At 43.8% G+C, this 24,821-nt stretch overlaps 1 protein-coding gene across 1 annotated transcript in view; it reads right to left on the bottom strand.

The window, feature by feature from the left end:
- Positions 1–9,347: 9,347 nt before the first annotated feature.
- The window catches only part of LOC126184227 (uncharacterized), a 79,693-nt gene continuing 64,219 nt past the window's right edge, over positions 9,348–24,821 (bottom strand). Inside the window, exons 4-6 of the mRNA XM_049926596.1 lie at positions 20,684–20,842; positions 9,412–9,580; positions 9,348–9,370 (exon numbers count right to left, since the gene is read on the bottom strand). Of these exons, the coding sequence (XP_049782553.1) occupies positions 9,348–9,370; positions 9,412–9,580; positions 20,684–20,842 (351 nt within the window). The remainder of the gene's footprint in view (positions 9,371–9,411; positions 9,581–20,683; positions 20,843–24,821) is intronic.

The raw sequence follows: 24,821 nt of genomic DNA on the forward strand, positions 1-24,821 counted from the left end.
AGTAGCCATTACAGTTCCATTGAAAGAGCGTTTTAGTCAGGTCTGAGAAAGTGGCGGATAGAAAAGATGGGTGGGATTTCTTCGCTACTAGGTCACAGTCCGCCAGATTGTGAGATACATCGTGAAGACGCATAGACTACCTGTTGAGGAGTGGGCGACGAAATATTCGAAGACTCAAAGAAGTTTATCTTTCTGCTTACTTTTTTTATCCTTGCAAGACTTCAATTTCTTTGAAGATTTTCCCATATTGTCTTCCTGGAGGGAAGATGACCGTACTTTTCTTTGGTCCACAGCCTGTTGGTTTAAAAGAGTGTTGGGGGGAGGGGGAGGGACCAAACTACGAGGTCATCCATCCCTTGTTCCGAAGGAAACAATGCCAAAAGGGTGAGAATGAGAAAATGAGACTTCCAACATGAAACAGAATGAAACGAAGAACCACAACGACGACTGAAGGGCAACAAAAAATGGTCAAGAGGGGACAAGAAAACCACAAAGACGCAAGAAACAGGTGGAATAGGTTAAAACAAGTAAGCAGGTACACATGGGTGGCTGACCATGAGGATAAAAAGGAAAAGCCACCCACTCTGCAACACATTAAAACTTCCACCCTGAAAGCGTAGGTGTGGAGGACACACTGGGACAAAGGACATATGCTAAAACTTAGAGCAAATGGTAAAACTTACCCTCACGAATAAAACTTAAAACTAAAGCTGCTGTTGAGGCACTGTAGTCCAACACTGAAGGTAGGGTGCTGGGAAAGTTAAAAGTGGTTTTCGTGATGAACAGTCCAAGCAAGAGATGGACGACAGTCATTCGTGAGCCACAGTAACACCGAGGGGCGTCTTCACAACTTAGGTGTTTTGTTTTGTTTTGGTTTTAGGGCGCAAAACTGCTATGGTCATTAGCGACCGGTCCGTGACTTAGGAAACAGTAAAAAACCTGAAATGGAAACCAGCAGAAATGGGAGCGAAAGTCATAAAATTGGAGAAACTAAAAACAGAAGGAAGGCTTAAAAATCCTCTACAGAAGGGGTTGGTTGTCCCCAAAGAAAGCTTCAAATGACTGACGTCATTTCACTGGCACTAATAAACTCGAGAACGCGATCGGCTGAGCGCGTGTCATCTGCTAAAATCGACGATATATCAGGCGACAGCTGTAGACAGGAGCGTAACTGATTAAAATAGGGGCACTCAATTAACAGGTGTCTTACCGTCCACAACTGAGAGCAGTGGAGAGAGTGGGGGAGGATCGCCGCTTAAAAGATTTCGATGGCTAAAGACAATGCCCTATCCGGAGTCTAGTTAAAATTACCTCCTCCCGACGACGCGTTCGGGAGGAAGAGGTCCAAGCACAAGGAAGAGCTTTCACGTCCCGCAATTTATTATGGGGAAGTGTCTACCAATGTGCGTGCCATAAAAGAACAACACGACGACATAAAACGCTCCGTAGATCGGCGAAGGGAATCGATTGAATAGCTGGCCGAAGAAGAGAGACTGCAGCCTTGGCCGCAATATCGGCCGCCTCATTTCCACAGATACCAACATGTCCCGGAAGCCAGAGGAACGGCACCGAGACGCCCCCCAGGTGGAGCAAGCGCAGACAGTCCTGAATCCGGTGGACCAGAGGGTGGACAGGGTAAAGAGCTTGGATACTGAGGAGAGAGCTGAGATAATCTGAGCAGATAACATACTGCATCCGCTGATGGCGGCGGATGTAGTGGACAGCCTGGAGAACAGCGGGAAGCTTCGCAGTACAAACCGAACAATGGTCGGGAAGCTGAAAGTGATTTGGGGTGTCGCCAACAATATAGGCACTCCCTACACCTAACGATGTTTTCGAGCCATCAGTGTAAATGAATGTGGCTTCCTTCATTTGTGCACATAAAGCAGCGAATGCCCGACGATAGACAAGTGAAGGGGTGCCATCCCTGGGAAATTGACAAAGGTCACGGAGCAGGCAGATCCGGGGACGGAGCCAAGGCGGTGCTGTACCCCAAGTTGTCAAGAAGGTTTACAAAAGCGGAAGGAAAGATAATGGAGCAGTTGACGGAAGCGGACTCACGGTGGTAGTAGGGAGGAGGGGCGGCCTGCATACCCTACATCAAAGGAGGCGTTGAAAAAATCTCATGGGCTCGATTAGCAGGCATCGAAGACATGGCTAGCATAACGACTCAGAAGGACTGCTCGCCGATTGGACAGCGGAGGTTCAGCAGTCTCAGCATAAAAGCTTTCCACAGGGCTGGTGTAAAAAGCTCGACACACTAAACGTAATCCACGGTGGTGGATAGAGTCGAGACGCCGAAGAATAGACGGCCGAGCAGAGGAGTAGACTATGCTTCCATAGTCCAATTTCGAGCGCACTAAGGCGCGATAGAGGCGGAGAAGGACCACTCGGTCTGCTCCCCAGGGGGTACCATTCAGGACACGGAGAGTGTTGAGGGATCGCAGACAGCGGGCCGAAAGATAGGAAACGTGGGAGGACCAGCACAGTTTTCTGTCAAACATAAGACCCAAGAATTTAGCGACGTCCGAAAACGGAAGGTTGACAGGTCCTAGATGTAAGGAAGGTGGAAGAAACTCCTTACGTCGCCAAAAATTAACACAAACTGTCTTACTGGGAGAAAAACGGAAGCCCGATTCGATGCTCCAAGAGTGGAGGCGATAGAGACATCCTTTAAGACGTCGTTCAAGAAGGCTGGTCCTTTTAGAGCTGTAGTAGATCGCAAAATCGTCCACAATGAGGGAGCCCGAAACATCAGGGAGGAGACAATCCATAATTGGATTTATGGCAATGGAGAACAGTACAACACTTAGCACGGAGCCCTGGGGTACCCCGTTTTCTTGGGAGAAGGTACAGGAGAGAGTAGTGTTCACCTGCACCCTAAATATGCGCTCAGCCACAAATTCGCGAAGAAAAAGGGGCAGCCGACTTCGAAAGCCCCAAGAGAATAGTGTGCGGAGGATGCCTGTCCTCCAACAGGTATCGTATGCTCTCTCCAGATCAAAAAATATTGCTACTGTTTGGCGTTTCCGAAGAAAATTGTTAATGATATAAGTGGAGAGAGCAACAAGTTGGTCAACTGCAGAACGATGCTTTCGGAGTCCGCATTGGGCAGGTGTTAAACGACTGCGGGACTCCAGCCACCAAGCTAAACGGCAATTCACCAGACGCTCCAGAACCTTACATACACTACTTGTGAGAGAAATGGGGCGATAGCTAGAGCGGAGATGTTTGTCCTTTCCAGGTTTCGGAACAAGAACGACGAATGCTTCCCGCCATCGTCTAGGAAAAGTACTTTCGGTCCAAATTCGATTATTAATGCGAAGGAGGTAACGCAGACTATGGGTTGATAAATGCAGCAACATTTGGATGTGGATACCATCCGGTACTGGGGCGGAGGAGCGAGAAGAAGAGAGTGCATGTTGGAGTTCTCGCATGGAGAAAACAGCATTATAGCTTTCGCGATTTTGAGAGAAGAAAGAAATAGGTTGCACTTCCGCTGCACGTTTCTTCGAGAGAAACTCTGGCGGGTAATTTGAAGAGATCGAAATCTCAGCAAAGTGTTTACCCAAGGAGTTAGAAATTGCGACAGTGTCCACTAACGTATCACGCGCGACAGTTAGCCCAGAGACCGGGGAGAGACTAGGCGCGCCTGATAACTGTCGAAGACGACTCCAAACTTCCGAGGAGGGGGTGAAGGTGTTAAATTAGCTAATAAAGAACTTCCAGCTTGCCTTCTTGCTATCGCGGATGACGCGACGGCTTCGCGCACGGAACTGCTTATAGCGGATACAGTTGGCCAAAGTACGATGGTGTCTGAAAACACGAAGAGCACGTCGCCGCTCACGTATTGCGTCACGGCATGCCTCGTTCCACCAAGGAACTGGGGGGGGGGGGGGCGCCGGGACAATTCGGAGGTGCGTGGTATTGAACGTTCCGCAGCTGTAAGAATAACGTCGGTAATACGTGTGAACACATCGTCGATGCTAGGAAAGTGTCATCGAAATTCGCTAGAGACGAAAAAAGTGTCCAATCGGCTTGGGCAAAGTTCCAGTGTCGCAGGCGCAAATATGGCAGTTGTGGCTGCAATCTAAGGACACGTGGAAAGTGGTCACTCGAATGCGTATCAGCAAGGGCGAACCATTCGAAGCGCCGAGCTAGCGGAACAGTACCGACCGAAAGGTCCAAATGAGAGAAATTTTTCATGGAGGCAGACAAAAATGTAAGGACCCCAGTGTCGAGGCAAACGAGATCCGCTTGGTGGAAGACGTCTAGCAATAGTGAGCCACGTGGGTAAGGATGTGCAGATCCCCAAAGCGGGTGGTGGGCATTGAGGTCCCCAACCAGCAAATAGGGGGATGGAAGCTGACCAAGATAATGAAGGATATCACCTCGTGCCATTGGCGTGGACGATGGAATGTATACAGTACAAAGAGAGAAGGTGCCTCTAGAAAGGGAAAGACGGACGGCGACGGCTTGGAAGGAAGTGTTTAAGGGGATTGGGTGATAATGGAGAGTATCATGGAGAAGAATCATGAGTCCTCCATGTGCTGGAGTGCCTTCAACAGAGGGGAGATCAAATCGGACTGACTGAAAATGGGGGAAAACAAAGAGGTCGTGGGGATGCAGCTTTGTTTCCGTAAGCCAGAAGATGACCGGCGAGATGGAACGTAAGAGGATCGACAATTCATCCCGATTGGCTCGAATGCTGCGGATATTCCAGTGGATAATGGACATAGGGTGAACAGAAAATGGAGGAATGTGACCAAGGGTGCCGTCAACTCAACGACTGCTCAGAGGTTGCGACCGACAGCATGGAATGGCATTCAGCTTAAGGCAGAATATCCTGATCCATAGGTTGTTCGGGAGCAGCTCCTGCCACCAGCGATCGGCCGGTTGATCGGCCGCCAGCAGTGCGCCTCGGCGACACAGAAGACGGCCGAGGGCGATTTCCGCCAGGTGGTGCTGTAGATAGATCACGCCTTGGCGGAGGAGATGTACTCGGTTTCTTATTAGCCTTCTTGGAAGCATGATGATTAGATGGAGGAACCGATGGTTGTGAAGTTGGGGTACGTAAAAAATCTTCACGAGTATATTCTTTTTTCGAAGTCTGTGTCTGATTTTTGGGCTCGAGATTTAGCAAAACCCGATGAAGGGTGGGCCATAGATGGGGCAGGCGAAAGTGGTGAGGTTGAACAGACGATCTTTGCGCTGGCTGGTCTGACGATCGTGGCACTAAAGGTGAGGTCGCAAGTCTGTGTGGCCGCCTCCTTTGTTGGCCGAGGAGGAGCATGGACAGCGCTGTATTTACCTGTCTGAGGCACGGTGGGCTGTCGACTGGCGAATAATTTTCGAGCGGCGAAGATCGACACCTTTTCCGTCACTCTGATTTCCTGGATGAGCTTCTCGTCTTTAAAAGTGGGGCAATCTCGAGAGGAAGCAGCATGGTAACCCATACAGTTGATGCAGCGAGGGGATGGAGGTGGACAAGCACCCTCATGGGCATCCTTGCCACACTTAACACATTTGGCCGGATTGTAACAGGACTGGCTGGTGTGACTGAACCGCTGGCACTGATAGCAACGCGTAGGGTTTGGGACGTAAGGGCGAACGGAAATTCTCATAGCCTGCTTTGATTTTGGATGGGAGTTGAACTTTGTCAAATGTCAAGAAGACAGTGCGGGTTGGAATGATGTTCATGTCAACCCTTTTCATAACTATGAACAGCCATTACGCCCTGGTCAGACAGGTAGTGCTGAATTTCGTCGTCAGACAATCCATCGAGGGAGAGTGTATAAACGACTCCACGTGAGGAATTTAAAATACAGTGCAGTTCCACCTGGACAGGGAAGGTGTGGAGCAGTGAAGTACGCAGCAATTTTTGTGCCTGGAGGGCACTGACTGTTTCTAACAACAAGGTGCCATTCCGTAATCTGGATCAAGACTTGACAGGACCTGCAATTGCGTCGACACCTTTCTGAATACTGAAAGGGTTGACCATGGAGAAGTTGTGTCCATCAGACCGAGGAACAACAAGGAACTGTGGCAACGATGGTAGAACTGTCTGTGGCTGAGACTCAGTGAACTTATGCTTGTGAGCAGACGTAGTGGAAGGTGAGGAAACCATTGCAGAAGAATCCCCATGATTACCGGCGTCTCCGATGGCGCGCTACTCCCTTGTGGGGGCCCTCTCTGAGGGCACTCCCGCCTTAGGTGATTGTTCACACCTCAGGTCACACCTCCCGACAAACGGACGGAGGGACCAATAGGCACTTTTGGAAGGTATCAGCTCGGGTAATCACCCCTCCCTGGGCCTGGCCGTTACCAGGGGGTACGTAAGTGTCCTACCTGTCTACCCGGGGCGGGGAATTACGCGTTACCCCATCACCAGCTACGCACGAAAATGCGTCGGTCGGCCTTCAGACACGCACAGGGAGAAAAAGAGAAAAACAAAGAAAGGGAAAGGAAAGGAAAGAAGAGGGGTCTCAAACGCCGTAGTGGAGAAAAGGGTAAAGAGAAGAGGTAAGGAAAAGCGAAGAACAAAGGAAGGATGAAGACAGACAAGCAGAGATGGCGAAGAATGAGTTACATTTATGAGCATCCATCTCCGGACGTAGGCACAAACCATACTTCCAGAGGGGGAGAAAGGGAAGGAAAGAGCCAGAGGTGAGGGGTGGGGGGCGAAGATGGGGGATAGGGAAGGATGCGGAAAAGGAAGGTATGCAGCCCGGAAAGGAAGGAGGGCCACATTAGCTCGGCGTCCCGTGCTCGCTATGCACGTATACACAAAAGAGTTGTGGACCCCCTGGGGGGATTTCAGGAATGTATCTTCCGGCCTGCTTCAGAGAGCCAACCAACTCCAGAGCACTGCGGTACTCGGGAATCAGGATACACGACCGAAATATTAGAAAAACAAGAAGAAATTATGCGGCTGAAGTCCCCAAATTTCGGAATCAGATGGAATCTGGTGTTTTCTATTTTCTGTTCCATAATGAAATTTATACTGGTCATTTTTGTATACCATACGCTAAAAGCACAATTTAATTAGGTTTTTAAATTTGACATAAGACAAAATTTTCTGCACATTGAGCACACTAATAGTATTAAACAGTTACACCCTAGGAACAGTACAGTACGCTGTAAATTATCTTTCTTCATGCAAGCGTTACGTTTCAGAAGTTGGCATTACAAATAAATCAGTTTTGTTTATGGCACTAGTTAGTATAAAAATATTATCCTAGTCAGAATTTTTACCGTGTACTTGCATGTACTGCCCGTTTGTGTGTAAAATGGCTAAGCGTAAATGTATATTTAAAAAAGGCAAATTTGTGGTTAATATTTGAGACCTGAATTTGCGTTTGAACTTTCATAAAACACATCTGCGAAGAGTGAAGTATGCTGGATTAAATGGTTGAGTTCTGTCGTAAGCTGCTTTGAGAAGTATTTAATTCTCAAGTGTGACTAACTTCAGATATCAATGTCCATTTTCAAACCATCCGCACATTACGTGTGACAATACAGGCGATCGCCTATGTACAAGAACTGCCCCTGCAGTGATCAGAGCGACACTATGACCGACTCATCAGTTAACGTATCACATAGTATGGACATTAGAACTACCTGCTAGTGAAGTACCAGCTCCAGGATGTCGGGACGATTACTAAATGGTGCAACCCAGGAGAGGCGCTAGAGACGTAATAGCAGAGAGAGCAGATTGATGGATTCACTGTGGCACAGGTGACTAGTTCTGCATATCTGAGCCATAGGTGTGGCTTAGGTAATAGGAACCAATTCTGTATGAAAACAAGGACAGGCAAAGTCAATGTAAATACTAGTCATTTTTAGCAAAGTTTATCTCAGTCTGCCAGCCACCAGTTCCCACAGGGCGGTTGGGGGGGGGGGGGGGGGGGGGGTTGTCCATGACAGTCTACGAATCGACATGGATCGCTTAGTCTCCACCTACGGACTTCTAATGCTAGCTGCCGCCCTGCTGCTCGCGCAAAGTCCGATACTCTGGACTTTGCTACCTACAACTGGCAGGCTACCTGTGGATCTACTACAGGCGCCGCTTGAAGCTAACCGGCCACCTACTTGCTTCTGTGCCTCCCACAGGCCGTGTACAACTTACGTCCTGGGGATTTTGACTGAGCATCATCACGATTCTTGTTTGCGAAGTAATGAATTTTCCATATTGATGTGTCATACGACTACTGAGCATAGACACGCCACTCCAGCACTCCTCCACCCAAGCTGTAGGACTACTGGCTTCCCGACACTAAGTTCCACCACCCACTTCAGTGGCCATCTATTGCCAGCCATTAGATATCTAATCCATGCATCTTTTGGCTGAAAAGCATTTTGATCAGCAGCCAGCGCTCTCCTTCATGGAGGAAATCCAAATAAAAGCTGTCACGACAGCTGCCTGCTCTTTAAGACGACAGTGGAAATTTTCGAAAGCTCGACTGTTTATCTAGAATTGACACAGTAAGGCGGTTGAGAATTTTATACATGACTATCCGTATGAGAAACTTCGTTCTCAACCTTAGACTGATTTGCACTTGTTCAGTAGTTTTGTTACTTATAAGCAAATCGGGAGATGCCAAATGAAATGCGTTAGGAAATAAGACAGCATGTATGAGAGGAGTTTTGATATATAAGCAGGAAAACAATTCTTAATAGCGGAAGTATCGAGGATGTAATATACCAGATGACAATATAAAGAACAGCGATACTGAAGAAGAATTTGTTAACATCGAATGTACGTTTAAATGGTAGTTCTTGTGACCTGTACAGACGTGAACTATGGATAATTAGAAATTCATACAAGGGAATAGAAACTTTTGACATGTGAGAAGAATATTGGAAATTGTATGTAGACAAAATAGGTAATGAATGTAAACAGTGAAAAAGAATTGGGGCACAAGTTGATTAAACTACGCATGCATTGACAAAGCTGCTTATGTCACTAAGGAGTCCTCGAATTGTGAAAGGGTGGAAATGTGGAGGGTATAAACCGTGGCGGGACACTAAGGTTCTAATGAGGTAAACATTCAAATGGACTTCGGTTTGCCGTAATTATGCGGAGATTAATAAGCTTGCGCAAGAGTGGCATGCATTGAGAACTGCGCAAAACTTATCTCCGGTCTCGAGACGCGAACCGTACAGAAATAATTTAGCCGCAAATTTGCGGCTATCTAACGTTGCTCACCCGCTGTGGCTGTGGCACTTTGTCTTCGGGATCCGGGTGGAGCAGCGCCTCGCGGGCTGGACGCGGTGGCAGCGCAGGGCTGCGCTGCAGCGGCTTCTTGTTGCTCGGCTTTTGGCTGTGGCGGTGAGAAGGCACCTCTTTACCATTCCGCTCGCTGTGATCCTTCTCGGGACGCTGCCTTCTCGGCACCTTCTTCACCGCGCCTTCGCCGACCGGGCAGCGAGGGATATTGTCTACGTCAAAATCGTCGCTATGTGGCGAAGCGCTCGTATCCCCTCCGCAGTTTTCACTCGACACTCCCGCATTCTCTCGGCAGCTTCCAGCTGAAACGCGCTGCGCCCAAGTTCTACCCTGTGACAGCCTTTGCAGAACCTGCAACATTTTTCATTGTTTAACAGCCTGTTCTGTGGTAAGTACTCTGAACATTGTTTAAGTTCGGGTAGTTCGAAAATATTTAATCACTTTCACAAAACAGGTGGCTACACAGAAGTTTCAAGTCAGATTGGAAAGGGAGGAAGAACTTGTTGCTATCTTATAGATATGACCATTTTAGAAGCCGCAATCTTGCGTGTAACTTAAATATGAAATGGAAACATGTCATGTGACTTACTGGTTTATCAGCGTAATCTTCGCCATTTATGGCTCAGATTAACGATGAAGCTTACGTGTGTTTTCCGTTGACATTGTTTTCTGTTTGTAAACAGTACAGAGATCTTACGTTTTATGAGTGTTTAGGAGTCAAACTTACACGCGTCAAGTCATTACCACGAGTCAATTTTCGCAGTAAATAAGCCGGGCATTTGCTGTTTCATTTTATACCCACTGGCAAGTAACCATTGACTTATCTTCTCTCAGCAATGTAATCTTTGAATATGCGTACTGCTGACTTTACCATGACATGCTGTATAGCTACTCGTTGATATTACAAAACTTGAGACAGTTAAAATTAAAGATTTATGGCACCACTTCATGTGGCGTTTTCTTGATATGGCTTTCGTCAGTAGCACCATATACTTCAGCCAAATTAATATTTGGCATCAAGTCTGGTGGAGGCTACTGTTTGTCATTGCAGGGCATGTTCGGGTAAGAAATATGTTCGTAAAACAGAAGAGCAAATAAAGTATCTATACAAATCGTACGTGCCAAAAAAATAAGTAGGGGCTGCACGTATACCTGCAAAGGGAACATCAAGGTGGTCTGTATTGACTGAGGAGACCTGTACTTAACAGATGTACTAGACGTGTGGTGGTCTACTTCGTAAGCAACAGGAACCGTTATGGCCGCACTGAATTAGCCGCTGCAGCCATGGACTGGGTGGCTGGTCCTGGCGGAGGTTCGAGTCCTCGTGTGTGTGTGTGTGTGTGTGTGTGTGTGTGTGTGTGTCCATAGGATGATTTAGGTTAAGTGTGTAATCTTAGCGACTGACGACCTTAGCAGTTAAGTCCCATAAGATTTCACACATTTTTTGAGGAACCGTTATGCAGAGTGCCAAAGAAAGAAAAATCCTTCATTTAATCCTTTGTTTATCTGTGAAATCACAAAATACTGTAGGACGCGTTCTGAAAGTACTTATGTTCATTTGATGTGTACTTGATTGTACGTATGTTAATTCCAACAAAGCTTTTATTGCTGATTAACACACAGTTACAGGCATAGTTCAGCACACACATGCAACAAACACCGAGGACCCTTACTGCTGTTCATGCGCACTGCCAGCAAGCCTGAAATTGCTCAACGCCATAACATTGGCTGGTAATTAAGTGCAGTAATGTACCCAATGTACATTTCGGCCATCAACCCTCTAAGTAACGACCACAGAGGAAAGCGTTGCAATTCATCATTAACCAAATTTGTTGTTTTTAGATACTTACTTTCTACTGTTCAGAGTGAGTTATTTACACACTTTACGAAGGTTAGCTGCTGTCAGTTGATCTGTAGTTTAAAACGATTACTCGTAACGAAATAAGGCAAATTTTAACAAATTGCACATATATAAAACAGCTTTTCAAGCTGGATAACTAATTCATTACCTCACGAAAGTTTCTCGACGCGTACTGAAGTTTCAGTAGTAATTTTCAGTCTGTTGATTCTATGTCCTTTGTCAATACCGGTGTTTTATTGTCTACTTTCATCTTAATTTGAAGGAAAGCAGAGACTGTAATGCGTTCGAAGGAAGTGTCAGCTAGTGAAGTTCAGTTATTATTTTGACGTAAGGGACAAATTTACAAAGATACCAGAAAATTTGTAATATATGAATTCAAAATTTTTTATATGTGAAACGATTTTGCTAAATATTAAAAAAGTCTCGACTAAGAACCTAACCAGAAGCTTGTGCAATAGAAAATGGGGACACACCAATCTACAGAATTTCACGATACTACTGAAGAGGAGCACTAGCAGCAGAAAGGAAAACATACTTGAACATTACAAAAAAGAACTGAAGCTTTGCAGAGAAGAGCGAGATTAAGAAAATATTAAGTGTAGCCGATGACGTTTACACAAAGTTATGTCAAGTCCACAACTCTTAGTCTACTGATTAGCTGCGGTACCTCTGGGCCGCAAGGTCTTTGATTAGATTCCCAGCCTGGTACGACATTGCCTTCGGTCTGGGATTTGGTGTGTGCTGTGCGTCTTTGTGATGAAGTTAATATGAAATAAGGGCAAGTCCTCTAAATGGTGACAAACAGAAAGACGCACCACGGGACCGAACAGATCCAGACGCGCTCTCCTGTCCAGTACCAGTATACGATATTTTCAATATAACGTAAGATCGGACGATCAAGCATACAGAATAGGCAATCGCTGCCAAACTGGAGCATTGTGAATGAAAGAAGCAGGACACCCGCAAATAGGTCAACTCCTGTAGACGTGCAGTCACAATCATACATGCCCTGCAGAAATGCAAACCTGAAAGTCGTTTTAGAAATATCGAGGCACATCTTCCAGTTAAAGGTATCATTAAGGCATATAAGATGATTCAGCCTATAAAGCGAAAGAGTTACTATGTGATATACAGTGGAGAAAGTATTATGACTTCTCTGAAAGGGTCATCGTACTGGAGTATCTCGATGCAAACATCTGTGGAACATATGAATGGTGGGCTACATGTGGTTCCCAAGTCGTGCAGCGACCGTTTTACAAAATAATCATGTTTTATTTATTGACCTTTGCAAATCGATTGCAGCTGATTAACAGCCATCATCGGTACTTTCAACGAGTATGTGCCGTGAGTAGTAATACTGTCTTCACAGTATTACTACTCAGGGCACGTATTCGTTGAAAGCACCGATTATGGCTGTTAATCAGTTGAAATCTATTTGCAAAGGTTAATAAATAAAACATGTTTTTGCGACTGGTTGCTGCTTGTTTGGTAATCTGTGGAACAATCTTTTACAATCAGAATGCAGTACGTCTAGGCCGAACTGTCAAGCTGCAATAAAAGGGGCACATTTTTTATGTTACAGTCAGATACGAGACAGTATTAAAAGACATTAGATCATTACAAGACCCTAACACGTGTAATAGTTTCCATAAAAGTAATACATAAGAACATAAGAGGGTTGAAAACGATAGGTCTTATGATATGCGTAGAAGATGTGGAAAATTCCTAATTAATAGATGTTCTGTGTGTGTCTCTGAACACCATATAACCACAGAGACGGAAAAGTTAAGCATCGAGGAAGAAGTTATGTATCAGGAGATATAGACATGCGTAATTTTTATGTAGAGTTAACAAGGAGAAGGGCGGAGTTGTGTAACTTTTACATATATTATAAAGTAAAATATTTTAACTAATAGTTGTGTTAATCGCTACCTAGAAGTATGTGCTTGAGAGTTTTTACTGCAGAGTACATCTGACAATTTTAAAACAGTCTACAAAGCCCTCATAAAAACTTTCAGATTATATATAACCTACATGCATTATTCAGCTCCCTGCCAGACAAAGAAAATTTGTTGTGATTCCGATAAAGATTTCTTAAAAGAATTTGACAGGAAAAATTAACTAGACTCTTAATTTCAAGTGTTAGTTTCAGTAGCCAATTTTGCAACTCGTGTGCAGAAAAATAGGACACTGTTTCAGCCTGAGTACCGTGTACAAGTTATCAGTATTTACACAATTGCTAATGGACAATTTCATCATGCTGCACAATTAATGAAATGAACAGCACGAAACCTTACAACCGTGAGGCAGGTTCACACTGAAGAGTGAGGCTGGTTAATGAGGAAAGGTAAACTGCTTCGAGTTCGAGTTAGAGAGAGAGAGAGAGAGAGAGAGAGAGAGAGAGAGAGAGAGAGAGAGAGAGAGAGAGAGAGAGAATGAGGTACATGTAGAAAGATGTCAAATTCATTCCACAGTAAATGTCAATATTTCGAAGTTGCTTTCCTAAAGAATTGTCCAGAAGTTAACTGAATAATGGAATTAAAATCTCATTTAAGAGGAAATTCATGTAAAGGCCTGAGTAAGCCACAATCCAACATTACCCGCATACTAAAAAAAAAACTATAGCATTTCAAGGAAAGTCATTAACGTGCCCATTAGTATGCATCTCCTGACATAATGCAGGTAAACTACGAGTATGTAGGACATTTTCGAACACCGAAAACACGACAGCTAGACGATGTACAAGAGTCCCTAAACTAAATGAATGATGATTCATAAGCTGCAAGTACTTTTAACGATCACTTTCTACATGTAGCAGCAAACATAGGATTAAACGGTTCAATTGAACAAGCAAGATACTTTATTAAAAACTACATTCCATACAACATTAAGCAACTAGAAGTAACACCAACATCCTTCATTGAAATTAAGACAATTATAAATATTCTGGAAAGTTAAAGCTTATGTGAGTTCATCGAATTTCAAATAATTCTGAAGAATTGTTTAAACGTAATAGGTAACGTCCTTAGTAACATGCAATATATCACTACAATACCGAATATTTCCAGCACAGGTTAAAATGTCATTGTTAACCACTTCATGAAGATGAAAAGTCAATTATCGTCCAGTTCCCTTACGACATCTTTTTCCAAAATATTCGAAAATGTTATGTACTCTATACCAGTTTCACAGTTAAGTGGAAACGATTTAGTCTATCATCATTTGGATTCCAGAAAGGTTGCTCAACAATACTGTTTATACGCTCATTCAAACAGTACAAGCCTTAATGCATCGCCAGGTTATGACTTGTGAGTTGCGACTTTTACAATACATTTAATGGTGTAGATCATGTTACTACCTCAGAAAAAAAAGTTGTGTAATTTATGGATTTACACACGGCTCACTTATCTTTCCTATCTGGCCACCCTCGGCCAACTCTTGTTCTTTTCCGACCCTGACGCTATTAGGTTTCGAGGGCTAGGGGTCTCATTTTCCAACCTATACTTCTCATGCAGCGTCTGACCCGGAGCGGGCGGCTGCAAAAGGCGTCTGTATCCCATGTTAGGGGCGGCCTCCAGAACTGCGGAAGGCAACGGAATACCACCGCAGATTATCTTCCCTGCATAATGCAGCCTCCATTTTATGCACAAAAAAAATCGCTTCCTCTCATGTTAAATCAGTGTCCGGAGGTAAAATAGTCCCCCATTCGGATCTCCGGGGGAGGGGGGGGGACAACTTTAAAGGAGGCAAAAAATCAAAAACGAGAATTGGTACCTGGAATGTCAGAACTCTGCTACAAGCAGGAAAACTAGAAAACCTTAAAAGAGAGATGGGAAAGAATCATATGGACCTCGTAGGAGTTGCTGAGGTAAGATGGAATGGACATGGAGAGTTGCAGTCAGATGAATATATATTCTACTACTCAGGAGGAGAAGTAAAAGGAATTAATGGAGTAGGAATGATTATGTCAAAGGAATTGGCTAAATGTATGGAATATGTAGACTATGCAAATGACCGGGTTATTGGTGTAAGGCTGAAAGGAGCACAAAAAGATTTACTGATTGTCCAGGTGTATATGCCAACTTCAGAACATGACGACCAAATTGCAGAGGAAACGTAAAATGTAATAGAGAGAATAATGGACGAAAATAAAAAATGCTGCAAAATAGTAATGGGAGACTGGAACGCCATTGTGGGAGAAGGGAAACATAGTAGGCAGTCATGGTCTTGGAAAGAGAAATGACTAAGGTGAATGGCTAATTGATTTCTGCAGGGAAAGGCAGCTGATAGCGGCAAACACATGGTTCAAGAACCATAAGAGGAGGCTCTACACTTGGAAATCACCAGGGGATAAATACAGAAACCAAATCGATTTTATACTGGTAGAAGAAAGATACAGGAATGGAATCAAGAAGGTGCACACATTACCAGGTGCAGATATTAATAGTGACCACAACTTACTTATGGTAGAAATAGAAATAATGAAAAACTGAAAAAGGCGACAATGGTGAAGTGGGATCTAGAGAAGATAAGGTTCAACAAAGAACAAATTACAGAAATGCTGTCTCTGGACTTTCTAAACACATTACGAGACAAAGAAGCACCTGATAATGCCAACGAGTACTGGAATATGCTGAAAGAAGGAATCATTAAAGCAGGACAGCAAAATATAGGATATGTAAAAGGGGAAAGGTCAAAAAACCATGGGTCACACAAGAAATGATTTCCAAGATGGAGGAGAGAAGAAAATTGAAAAACAAGAACACTGAAGATGCAAGAAATATACCGAATGTTAAATAATGAACTGCGAAGAGAAACAGAGCAGGCTAGGAAAAAAATGGCTGAGAGAGGAATGTGATGAAATTTAACTGGACAGGAAGGGAAAATACGACTTACTATACAACAGAGTAAAGACTATGACATGGGAACAAAACAGAGCAGGAAGTGCTACTATGGAAATTTTGAGTAAAGACGAAGAGGTAGTGTACAGAGATCGTGACGATGTCCTCCAGAGATGGGAAGAATATATAAAAGAGCTATATGACACAAATAGCAAACCAGAAACTCTGGAACTTTAATCACACAACAGTGTAAGTGATGAAGAGAAAGGACCCACCATCATAATGGAAGAAGTAAAATCTGCCATTGCTGCAATAAAAAATGGCAAAGCAGTAGGTACAGATACAATACCGGGAGAAATACTAAAATACTTGAACCACAATGGAATAAGAGAAATATTGAGGTTATGTAATAAAATATATGACAGTGGTGAATGGCCTGAGGACTTCGACAACAGTAATGATTCCATTACCGAAAAAACAAGGAACCAAGAAATGCAGCGAGCACAGGACAATCAGCCTCATTTCACATGCAGCCAAAGTGATGTTAAGAATAATTAATAAGAGACTTGAAAAAGTAATAGAAGAGAATCTCGGCGAGGAGCAATTTGGCTTTAGACGGAATACGGGCACCAGAGATGCAATAGGGCTCCTACGAATCTTGGAAGAAAGGTTTATTGAAAAAGGGAGAGACCTATATATGTGCTTCATCGATTTAGAAAAGGCATTTGACAATGTGGTTTGGGACAAGCTGGCGACTATTATGAGAGAAAAGAGAGTGGACTGGAAAACCAGAAGACTTATAAACTCATTATACCTTAAAAAGTTTCAGTTGAAGTGAGAGGAGAAAGTACAAATTGGATCAGACTAGGGAAAGGAGTAAGACAAGGATGATTATCACCTACTCTTTTCAACCTGTACTTGGAAAATTTGATTGACCAATGCTCATTAGATGACAAAGGAGTAGAAATTGGAGGAAGAAGAGTAGGGTGCTTGAGATTTGCTGATGACATTGTCCTTCTAGACATAGGGGAAAAGAATTACAGGATTTGGTGGACACCATTGCAACTAACGGAAAAAAATATGGAATGAAAATTAACACAAATAAAAGTATTGGCAATAGGAGGAAATAAGGAAATAAAAATTGTGCTGAATGGAGAAACACTAGAACAGGTGCAAAATTTTAAGTATCTTGGAAGCAGGATAGACACCGACTGGAAGTGCACCACAGAAATTAAAACAAGGATAGCAATGGCAAAGAGGCGTTTTATAAGAAAAGGAGAATCTTCTGCAGCGGTCTGGACAGAGAACTCAGAAAGAGACTCATAAAATGTCTTGTATGGAGTGTTGTTCTATATGGCGCTGACACTGACTATGAGGAAAAAAGACAAAGGCTGGAGGCTTTTGAGATCTGGACATGGCGGAAGATGGGAAGAATAAGTTGGATGGACAGAGTAAGAAATGAAGAGGTACTGAGAAAAGTGGGAGAGGAAAGACAGTTACTACATGTAATAAAGAGAAGAAAAAGAAATTGGATTGCGCATATATTAAGAAAGAATGACGGACTGATAAAAACAGTTTTAGAAGGTTATTTAGAAGGGAAAAGGTAGCGAGAAAGGAAGAGATTCCAGATACTGGATGACATGATGGACGGTACAACATACAGCAGCCTTAAGAAGGAAGCAATGGATCACAGAAAATGGAGAGGCAAAGGACCTGCTAATATAGCAGATAACGGATGATGGTTTGAATTTTACTTAAACAGAAGTCAAAAGGTTGTGCTGAATAATTCAGGGTTTCAGAAAGATTGAAATTTTTAGTGACTGCAGAAAATTAAGTCAAAGGGTGTGCCAAACGATTCAATTTTTGGTCCACTCTTGTCCTTACATAGGTGAATGACCTTCCTTGTAACGCTCAACAAGCTAAATTTTTGTACTTTTTGCAGATGATATTGGTGTTATAAACACTATTAGAAGGAGCAACAGAAGAGTTAGTGAATGATATGTTCCAAAGAATTATAAATAGTGCCTGAAAACTGAGTCCCTAAATTTTGATAAACATTACATTCATTTCTGTACAACAAATGGTCGTAGTTTACATAGCACGTGAGCAAGAGTCAGTAAGTACAGTATAATAAATTGTTGGGTGTACTGATGAAAACTTTAAAGGGAAGAATCTTATTAGTGAGCTTCTCAAGTAAGTTCAGCTACTTTTGCTCTTCTACATAATTGCTAAACTTTGAAAGAAATGTATCAACCAATTGATGTTGCAGAAACAACTAAACAAACATGCCAAATTTAAACAGATGCAAAATCCTCAAGATTGGCAATCTTTCACAGAATCTCTAAAATTAGCGCGGACTTCAATGCGAGATGCTTATAACAGTTTCCACAACGAAACTGTCTCGAAACCTGGCAGAAAATCCAAAGCGATTCTGGTCGCATGTGAAGTACGTTAGCGGCAAGAAACAATCAACGCCTTCTCTGCAAGATAGCAATGGAGATACTACAGAAGACAGTGCTGTCAAAGCAGAGTTACTAAACAGTCAAACACAAAAGACTACGAATTAAATACTCCAGAATTCGAATCAAGAACATCTGCCAACATGAGTAACGTAGAAGTAAATATCCTCTGAGTAGTGAAGCAACTTTAATCACTTGATAAAAGCAAGTCTTCTGGTCCAGACTGTATACTAATTAGGTTCCTTTCGGAGTATGCTGATACAGTAGCCCCATACTTAATCATATACAACCGTTCGCTCGACGAAAGATCAGTACCCGAAGACTGAAAAGTTGCACAGGTAACATCAATATTCAAGAAAGGTAGGAGTAAGCCACTAAATTACAGGCCCATATCGTTAACGTCGATATGCAGCAGGATTTTAGAACATGTGTGTTCTAACATAATGAATTACCTCTAAGAAAATTGTCTATTAACACACAGTCAACATGGGTTTAGAAAACATCGCTCCTGTGAAACAACTAGCTCTTTATTCACATGAAGTGCTGAGTGCTATTGACAAGGGATTTCAGATCGATTCCGTATTTCTGGATTTCCAGAAAGCTTTTGACACTGTACCACACAAACATCTCGTAGTGAAATTGCGTACTTATGGAATATCGTCTCAGTTATGTGACTGGATCTGTGATTTCCCGTCAGAAGTGGCAGTTCGTTGTAATTTACGGAAAGTCATCGAGTAAAACAGAAGTGATTTCTGGCGTCCCCCAAAGGTAGTGTTATAGGCCCTTTGTTCCTTATCTATATAAACTATTTGGGAGACAATCTGAGCAGCCGTCTTCGGTTATTTGCAGATGACGCTGTCGTTTATCGACTAAAAGTCATCAGAAGATTAAAACGAACTGCAAAATGATTTAGGCAAAATATCTGAATGGTGCGAAAAGTGGCAGTCGACCCTGAATAACTAAAAGTGTGAGGTCATCCACATGACTGCTAGAAGGAATTCGTTAAACTCCTGTTACACGATAAATCAGTCTAATCTAAAAGCCACAAATTCAACTGAATACCTAGGTATTACAGTTACGAAGAATTTAAATTGGAAGGAGCACACAGAAAATGCTGTGGGGAAGACTAACCAAAGACTGCGTTTTATTGGCAGGACACTTAGAAAATTTAACAGACCTACTAAGGAGACTGCCTACACAACGCTTGTCCGTCCACTTTTAGACTACTGTCGCGCGGTGTGGGCTCCTTATCAAATAGGACTGAATGAGTACATCGAAAGAGTACAAAGAAAGGCAGCACGTTTTGTATTATCGCGAAATATTGGAGAGAGAGTCACAGAAATGATACAGGATTTGGGATGGACATCATTAACAGAAAGGCGTTTTTCGTTTCGACGGAATCTTCTCACGAAATTCGAATCACCAACTTTCTCCTCCGAATGCGGAAATATTTTGTTGACATCGGCCTACATAGGGAGGAACGATCAGAGCTCGTACGGAAAGATATAGGTGTTCATTCTTCCCGCGCGCTTTACGAGGATGGAATAATAGAGAATTGTGAAGGTGGTTCGATGAACCCTCTGCCAGGCACTTAAATGTGATTTGCAGAGTATCCATGTAGATGTAAATGTATTTCCACCCAGTGTCTTATGGAATAATTTTCTGGGGTAACTCATAACTGAGGAAGTATTGATTGCACAAAAGAGAACAGTAAGAATGCGTGTTCACTCACAGACGTTATGTAGGTATATTTTTAAGACCTGGGCATTTTAACTGCAACGTCACAATACTTATATTCGCTAATGAATAGCGTCATAAATAATTCATTACGATTTGAGAACAGTTATGTCCACGCCCATAACACTGAAGGGGGAAATGACTTTTACCCATTGTTAAGAAAGCTGTCAGTGCCTCTAAGCAGCTCAGTTTGCAGCAACAAAAACTTTTGATCATTTTCCCCAACATAAAATTACAGATAGCACACACACACACACACACACACACACACACACACACACACACACACACGATTTATTACTATCCAGAGGTTTGAAACCGAGTACGAATAGATGAAACTGCTATCATTGAGGTTTCTGGCATAGTGAATTATTTTGTTTGTGAAATTTAAGTACGTGGGGGCACGTTCATAGAATACGTTATAGATACTTACAAGTAACAGAATTAGCACTAAACTCTTAGCACATAATTATTTTCCTGTTTAACAATGAGTTATGCAATGCTGAGTAATATTTAAGAAAGCATACCTTAATTTGGAACGAATATCAATTTTTACCTTTTTCTCAGGTGTTGCACCATTGCGGAGGGAAGTTTGAGCCAGGTTCTGCTTGAGGACATCAACCTCCTGGCGTTTAAGGTCTGCACGAATTTCGGTGCTCACAGGGTCGTCCTTAGAAAGCGCAACTGGTCTGCTCACCTCGACCTGAATCTCTTTCTGCAAAAAGATGATTCTAGTTTACCCTCAGTAGGTTAACGCATAATCTTAGTCCGTTCTTTCCAATCAAACTAAAATTTACGTTTATGAGGCTACCTAGATAAATAAATCTAATCTACGTGTTTTCTAGATAGAGACGAACAGTACCGAATGCTCTTAACGTACCTTCCTGTCAGGTAAACCAAGCTAGCCTAATCAATATTGAAGTCTCGTCGACGCAATATAAGACTACCACAATGGAGGTAGTCTTCGCAGTTCAAAACTTGAAGACAAGGGTAGGAGAAATGACACCACACCAAACATATTCTGGGAATAAACGTGAATAGACAATTGCAGTCTATAATTATCTGTAACTGCCGCGAGATTCCAGTCCACTCAAATGTTTCCTACACATTCAGTCGGAAGGATGACGACCGCTAAACGAAAGGCTTTTTCTTTGCTACAATTTCCAAAAAGGTTTGACTGCAGTTCAGCGTATCTTTCATCGGTGTTTTGGTATTGCGCCCGCTAATAGTGAAAAAACATTTGTCGTTTGCATCGTCAGTTTGGTAAGACAGGATGTCTGGGCTACTCGAACAGTCCACGTCTCCCTCAGTTCCAATTAACTAGTGGAGAGCATTTGGCAGCGTTTTTATTTGAGCCCACGAGAGCCGCGCTACCAGGAAACTAAATTCCCAATCCAGCTTGCTGGCGACAGTGGAAGGTACATTTGGTCTGCCCGTCCAGCTAGCCGTGCGGTCTAAGGCGATGCTTTCCGAGCGGGAAGGAGTGCCGGTTCACGGCGGATTCGTGTCGAGGTCCGGTGTGCTGACCAGCCTGTGGATGGTTTTAAGGTGGTTTTCCATCTGCCTCTGCGAATGCTTATGGTTCCCTTATTCCGCCTCAGTTACACAATGTCGGCGATTGCTGCACAAACACTGTCTCCACGTAAGCATACACCATGATTACTCTATCACACAAATATTTTTGTTTACACTCGTCTGGTATGAGACGTTCGTGGCTGGGGGGAGGGGGGGGGGCGAACCGCACAATAACCCTGGGTCCGGTGTAGGGCGGCTGGACTGCTGTGGCCTGTTGTGAACCACTGAGGGCTATGACAGGACGAAGCCCTCCGTCGTTTCTAGGTCCCCGGTTTAATACACAATACAATACTCATATTTGATAAACGAAGTATACCGACTACAATTAGTGGAGAACCATGTATAAGTCAAAAACGCTCTCTTAGGAGCTGGAAAATAATTTCTATAACGGTGAATTAACTTACTTGGCAACATTTCATATTAGCTTTCAAGTTAACAAGCGTAATGGGTGTAACAGGACTCCAGAAACCTCTGAAAATCTTTGAACATGAAATAAATTCGACTAAAATTAACGCGTTTTGTATCATCCCCTATGGAAATTGCGTGCGAGCCATTCTTGAAAAGACACTGGCTGGAAGAAGCAATCTGTAAGTGCTAGAAACTTTTCTACAGCTTCAAGATGGCTCATGAGTTCTTATTCTAACAGTATGGACCCACTACACTTTCACAACGTACAAATAGTTTCGAAGTGTCAACACACAGTGCACAGGAACAGTTCTTGATGAACATCTTCAGACATGACTCCCATACAACTGTCTTGGGAAAACAACGTCACGAATATGTTTTCGTTCCACTTTAACTTTCGACAAATGACCACAATAATAGAACAGCGGCAGCAGTGTTGGTTGTTGGGAGACCGAACAGCTTCGTCATTTGACCTGTGATCTAAGACAGCAGAAATCAAGGGAGGAAAAAACAGCTGTGTCCAGGCAAGGGGAAGGATAACGAGCCAACAGATGGAAAATGGACATCAGGATGGCAGACAGAAAAGAACACAAGGGGGAGTGGGTGGGAACAGAGCAGGGGCGCCCCCAGAAACGCAACGCACAGTGGGGCACCAGCACCGCCACCGACCCGTCCTGACACCCTCACCATACTATGATCACGACAGTGTGACAATATCAGGGGAAGAAGAAAAAAGGAGAAAATGTTTCACAACTGACCACACAAAATTTAACGAAGACGAGAGGAAAACTTGGCCAGTGTGGAGGCGACATCAAGGCCTCCATAACCAATCCCTACGCTGACTCCAGTTACAGAGGAAAATATAAGGGTCTGAACTGAGAAACCGCTTTCGCGAAGAAAACCGAGGGCAGATTTAACCATATAAGTGTCGTCCTCTAACGCCCAAGATAATGTGGGAGGGCATAATTAGTATTAAGGGTGAAAAGGTGAGCGCAGTCCAGCAAAATATGGATCGTTGTGAGGGGAGCCCTGCAACTACAAATAGAGGCGGCTGATTCTGGAGTAAGGATCCATGAATCAACCTTTGTAGCCATTACGAGGATGGCTAAGGATAGTAGATACCTGCTGGGGGGGGGGGAGGAGGGAGAGAGAGAACGTCACATGATGGAAGTATCTGTGATGGCATGTAGTTTATTAGAGGGTCAGCCCACTATTGAGCAAAAACATTTTATGTAAGGCCGCAAATCCGCCTCTGGAGGGGTCACATAATAGGGAGAAAGTGGTCACCCCCAGTCAGATGATCAAGTACATTACCGAGGATACCTACATGGCCAGGAACCCAAATGAAGTCAACTAAACAAGCAGCATCACCAAGAGGTACTGTGGAGGACTGAAGCGTTTAAGAAATTTATTACAGATGGAATCATGGCCAGGAGTTTAATCGGGGAAAGGAAACAGCCACAAGAACCTTCCACTCAGTGAAAGGTGCATTGAAGGATTACACTTGATGATGGGAAAACATAAGCAGAAGTTTCAGGTCACTGTTTCCAGAGAAATGAGGTGGCTGGGTAAGAGGCTAACTCAGATGCCATCTCAAAATTGGTTGCGAGATGTTAAGCAAGAACTGATGCAGCTGCATGAAGGCCACCTGGAAGGTCAAGGCCCAGAAGGGAAGACTACACTAACAACCTTTGAGGGTGTGGGCAGCAACTCACACAAAGGCACAGAAGACTCTAGAGAAGAGGAAGCATTCGCAACACACTTGCCCTGTTTAAGTAATGGACTTTGGCACTGATATGTTTAATGGTAGTAAGACCAGAAGAAAGCTAACGGCACTTTAGATGTTGCAAGGCGTGACAACGGTAACAGATAGCACTGGCAATACCCATTCACCACAAATCTGGTCGACAGTGAATGGGGCTTGTCAACAGAGTAACAGCAATGGCGGTAGTGAGGATTTTCTTATTAGACAGACCATGGACAACCTCCTTTAAACAACTTGATGAAGGTGTAAACACGAACTGGGAGGCTGAGAGGTGGCAGATGGCCCCTCTCATATTTCTATCTTACTCTGAGTAATTCGATTTACCCCTCTAATTGCATGTGGTGAAAAGTTGCTATTCCTTCACACACGGACTTCCCACGCAGTGTCTCTCGTCACCCGGGTGGTCCAGTGACAGGCGGGCTATGCTGATCTTGCAAGGGTTAAGCCAACGGGTGTGAGGGAGTCGAGTGAATGCTTTCCAGACGCCGACATTGTCATAACAGCGGCGGGGAGACGCCCGCAGGGGCTTGAAGGAGCGGCTGGGCTAGAGATTCCGTTACTTTGCAGAAACTTAGCGAAAACACTTTCTGGCGGGCTACCAGCGAGGCGTGGGAATGACTTTTGTTCCCAGGCAGTCTTGACGGGAAAATTCCCGCTTTTTCTGCAAAATCGTAACTGTGATTGGCTTGCTCAGGGCATAGCTCTGTGACGTAGCAAAATCGGCGCAGAAATTGGCGCCAAGAATCTCCATTGGTGGAATGGTAGTGCTTTGGCAATAGAGTGGAATTTTCCGTCGGTTTTCGAGTTGCTGATTGGAACATTTAACCACAGCCACTGTCGTAGGGGCGGGAATGTTCTGTGTTCGGCTTGTACGGGTGCTCTTGAGAGGGTCAGCTCTTGCCTTTCAGTCGGAGTAGGTTACAAGACTCAGCTCTCGCTCTCTGGACAG

Source organism: Schistocerca cancellata, chromosome 4, assembly GCF_023864275.1.
Source record: "Schistocerca cancellata isolate TAMUIC-IGC-003103 chromosome 4, iqSchCanc2.1, whole genome shotgun sequence".
NCBI classification, from domain to species: Eukaryota; Metazoa; Arthropoda; class Insecta; order Orthoptera; family Acrididae; genus Schistocerca; species Schistocerca cancellata.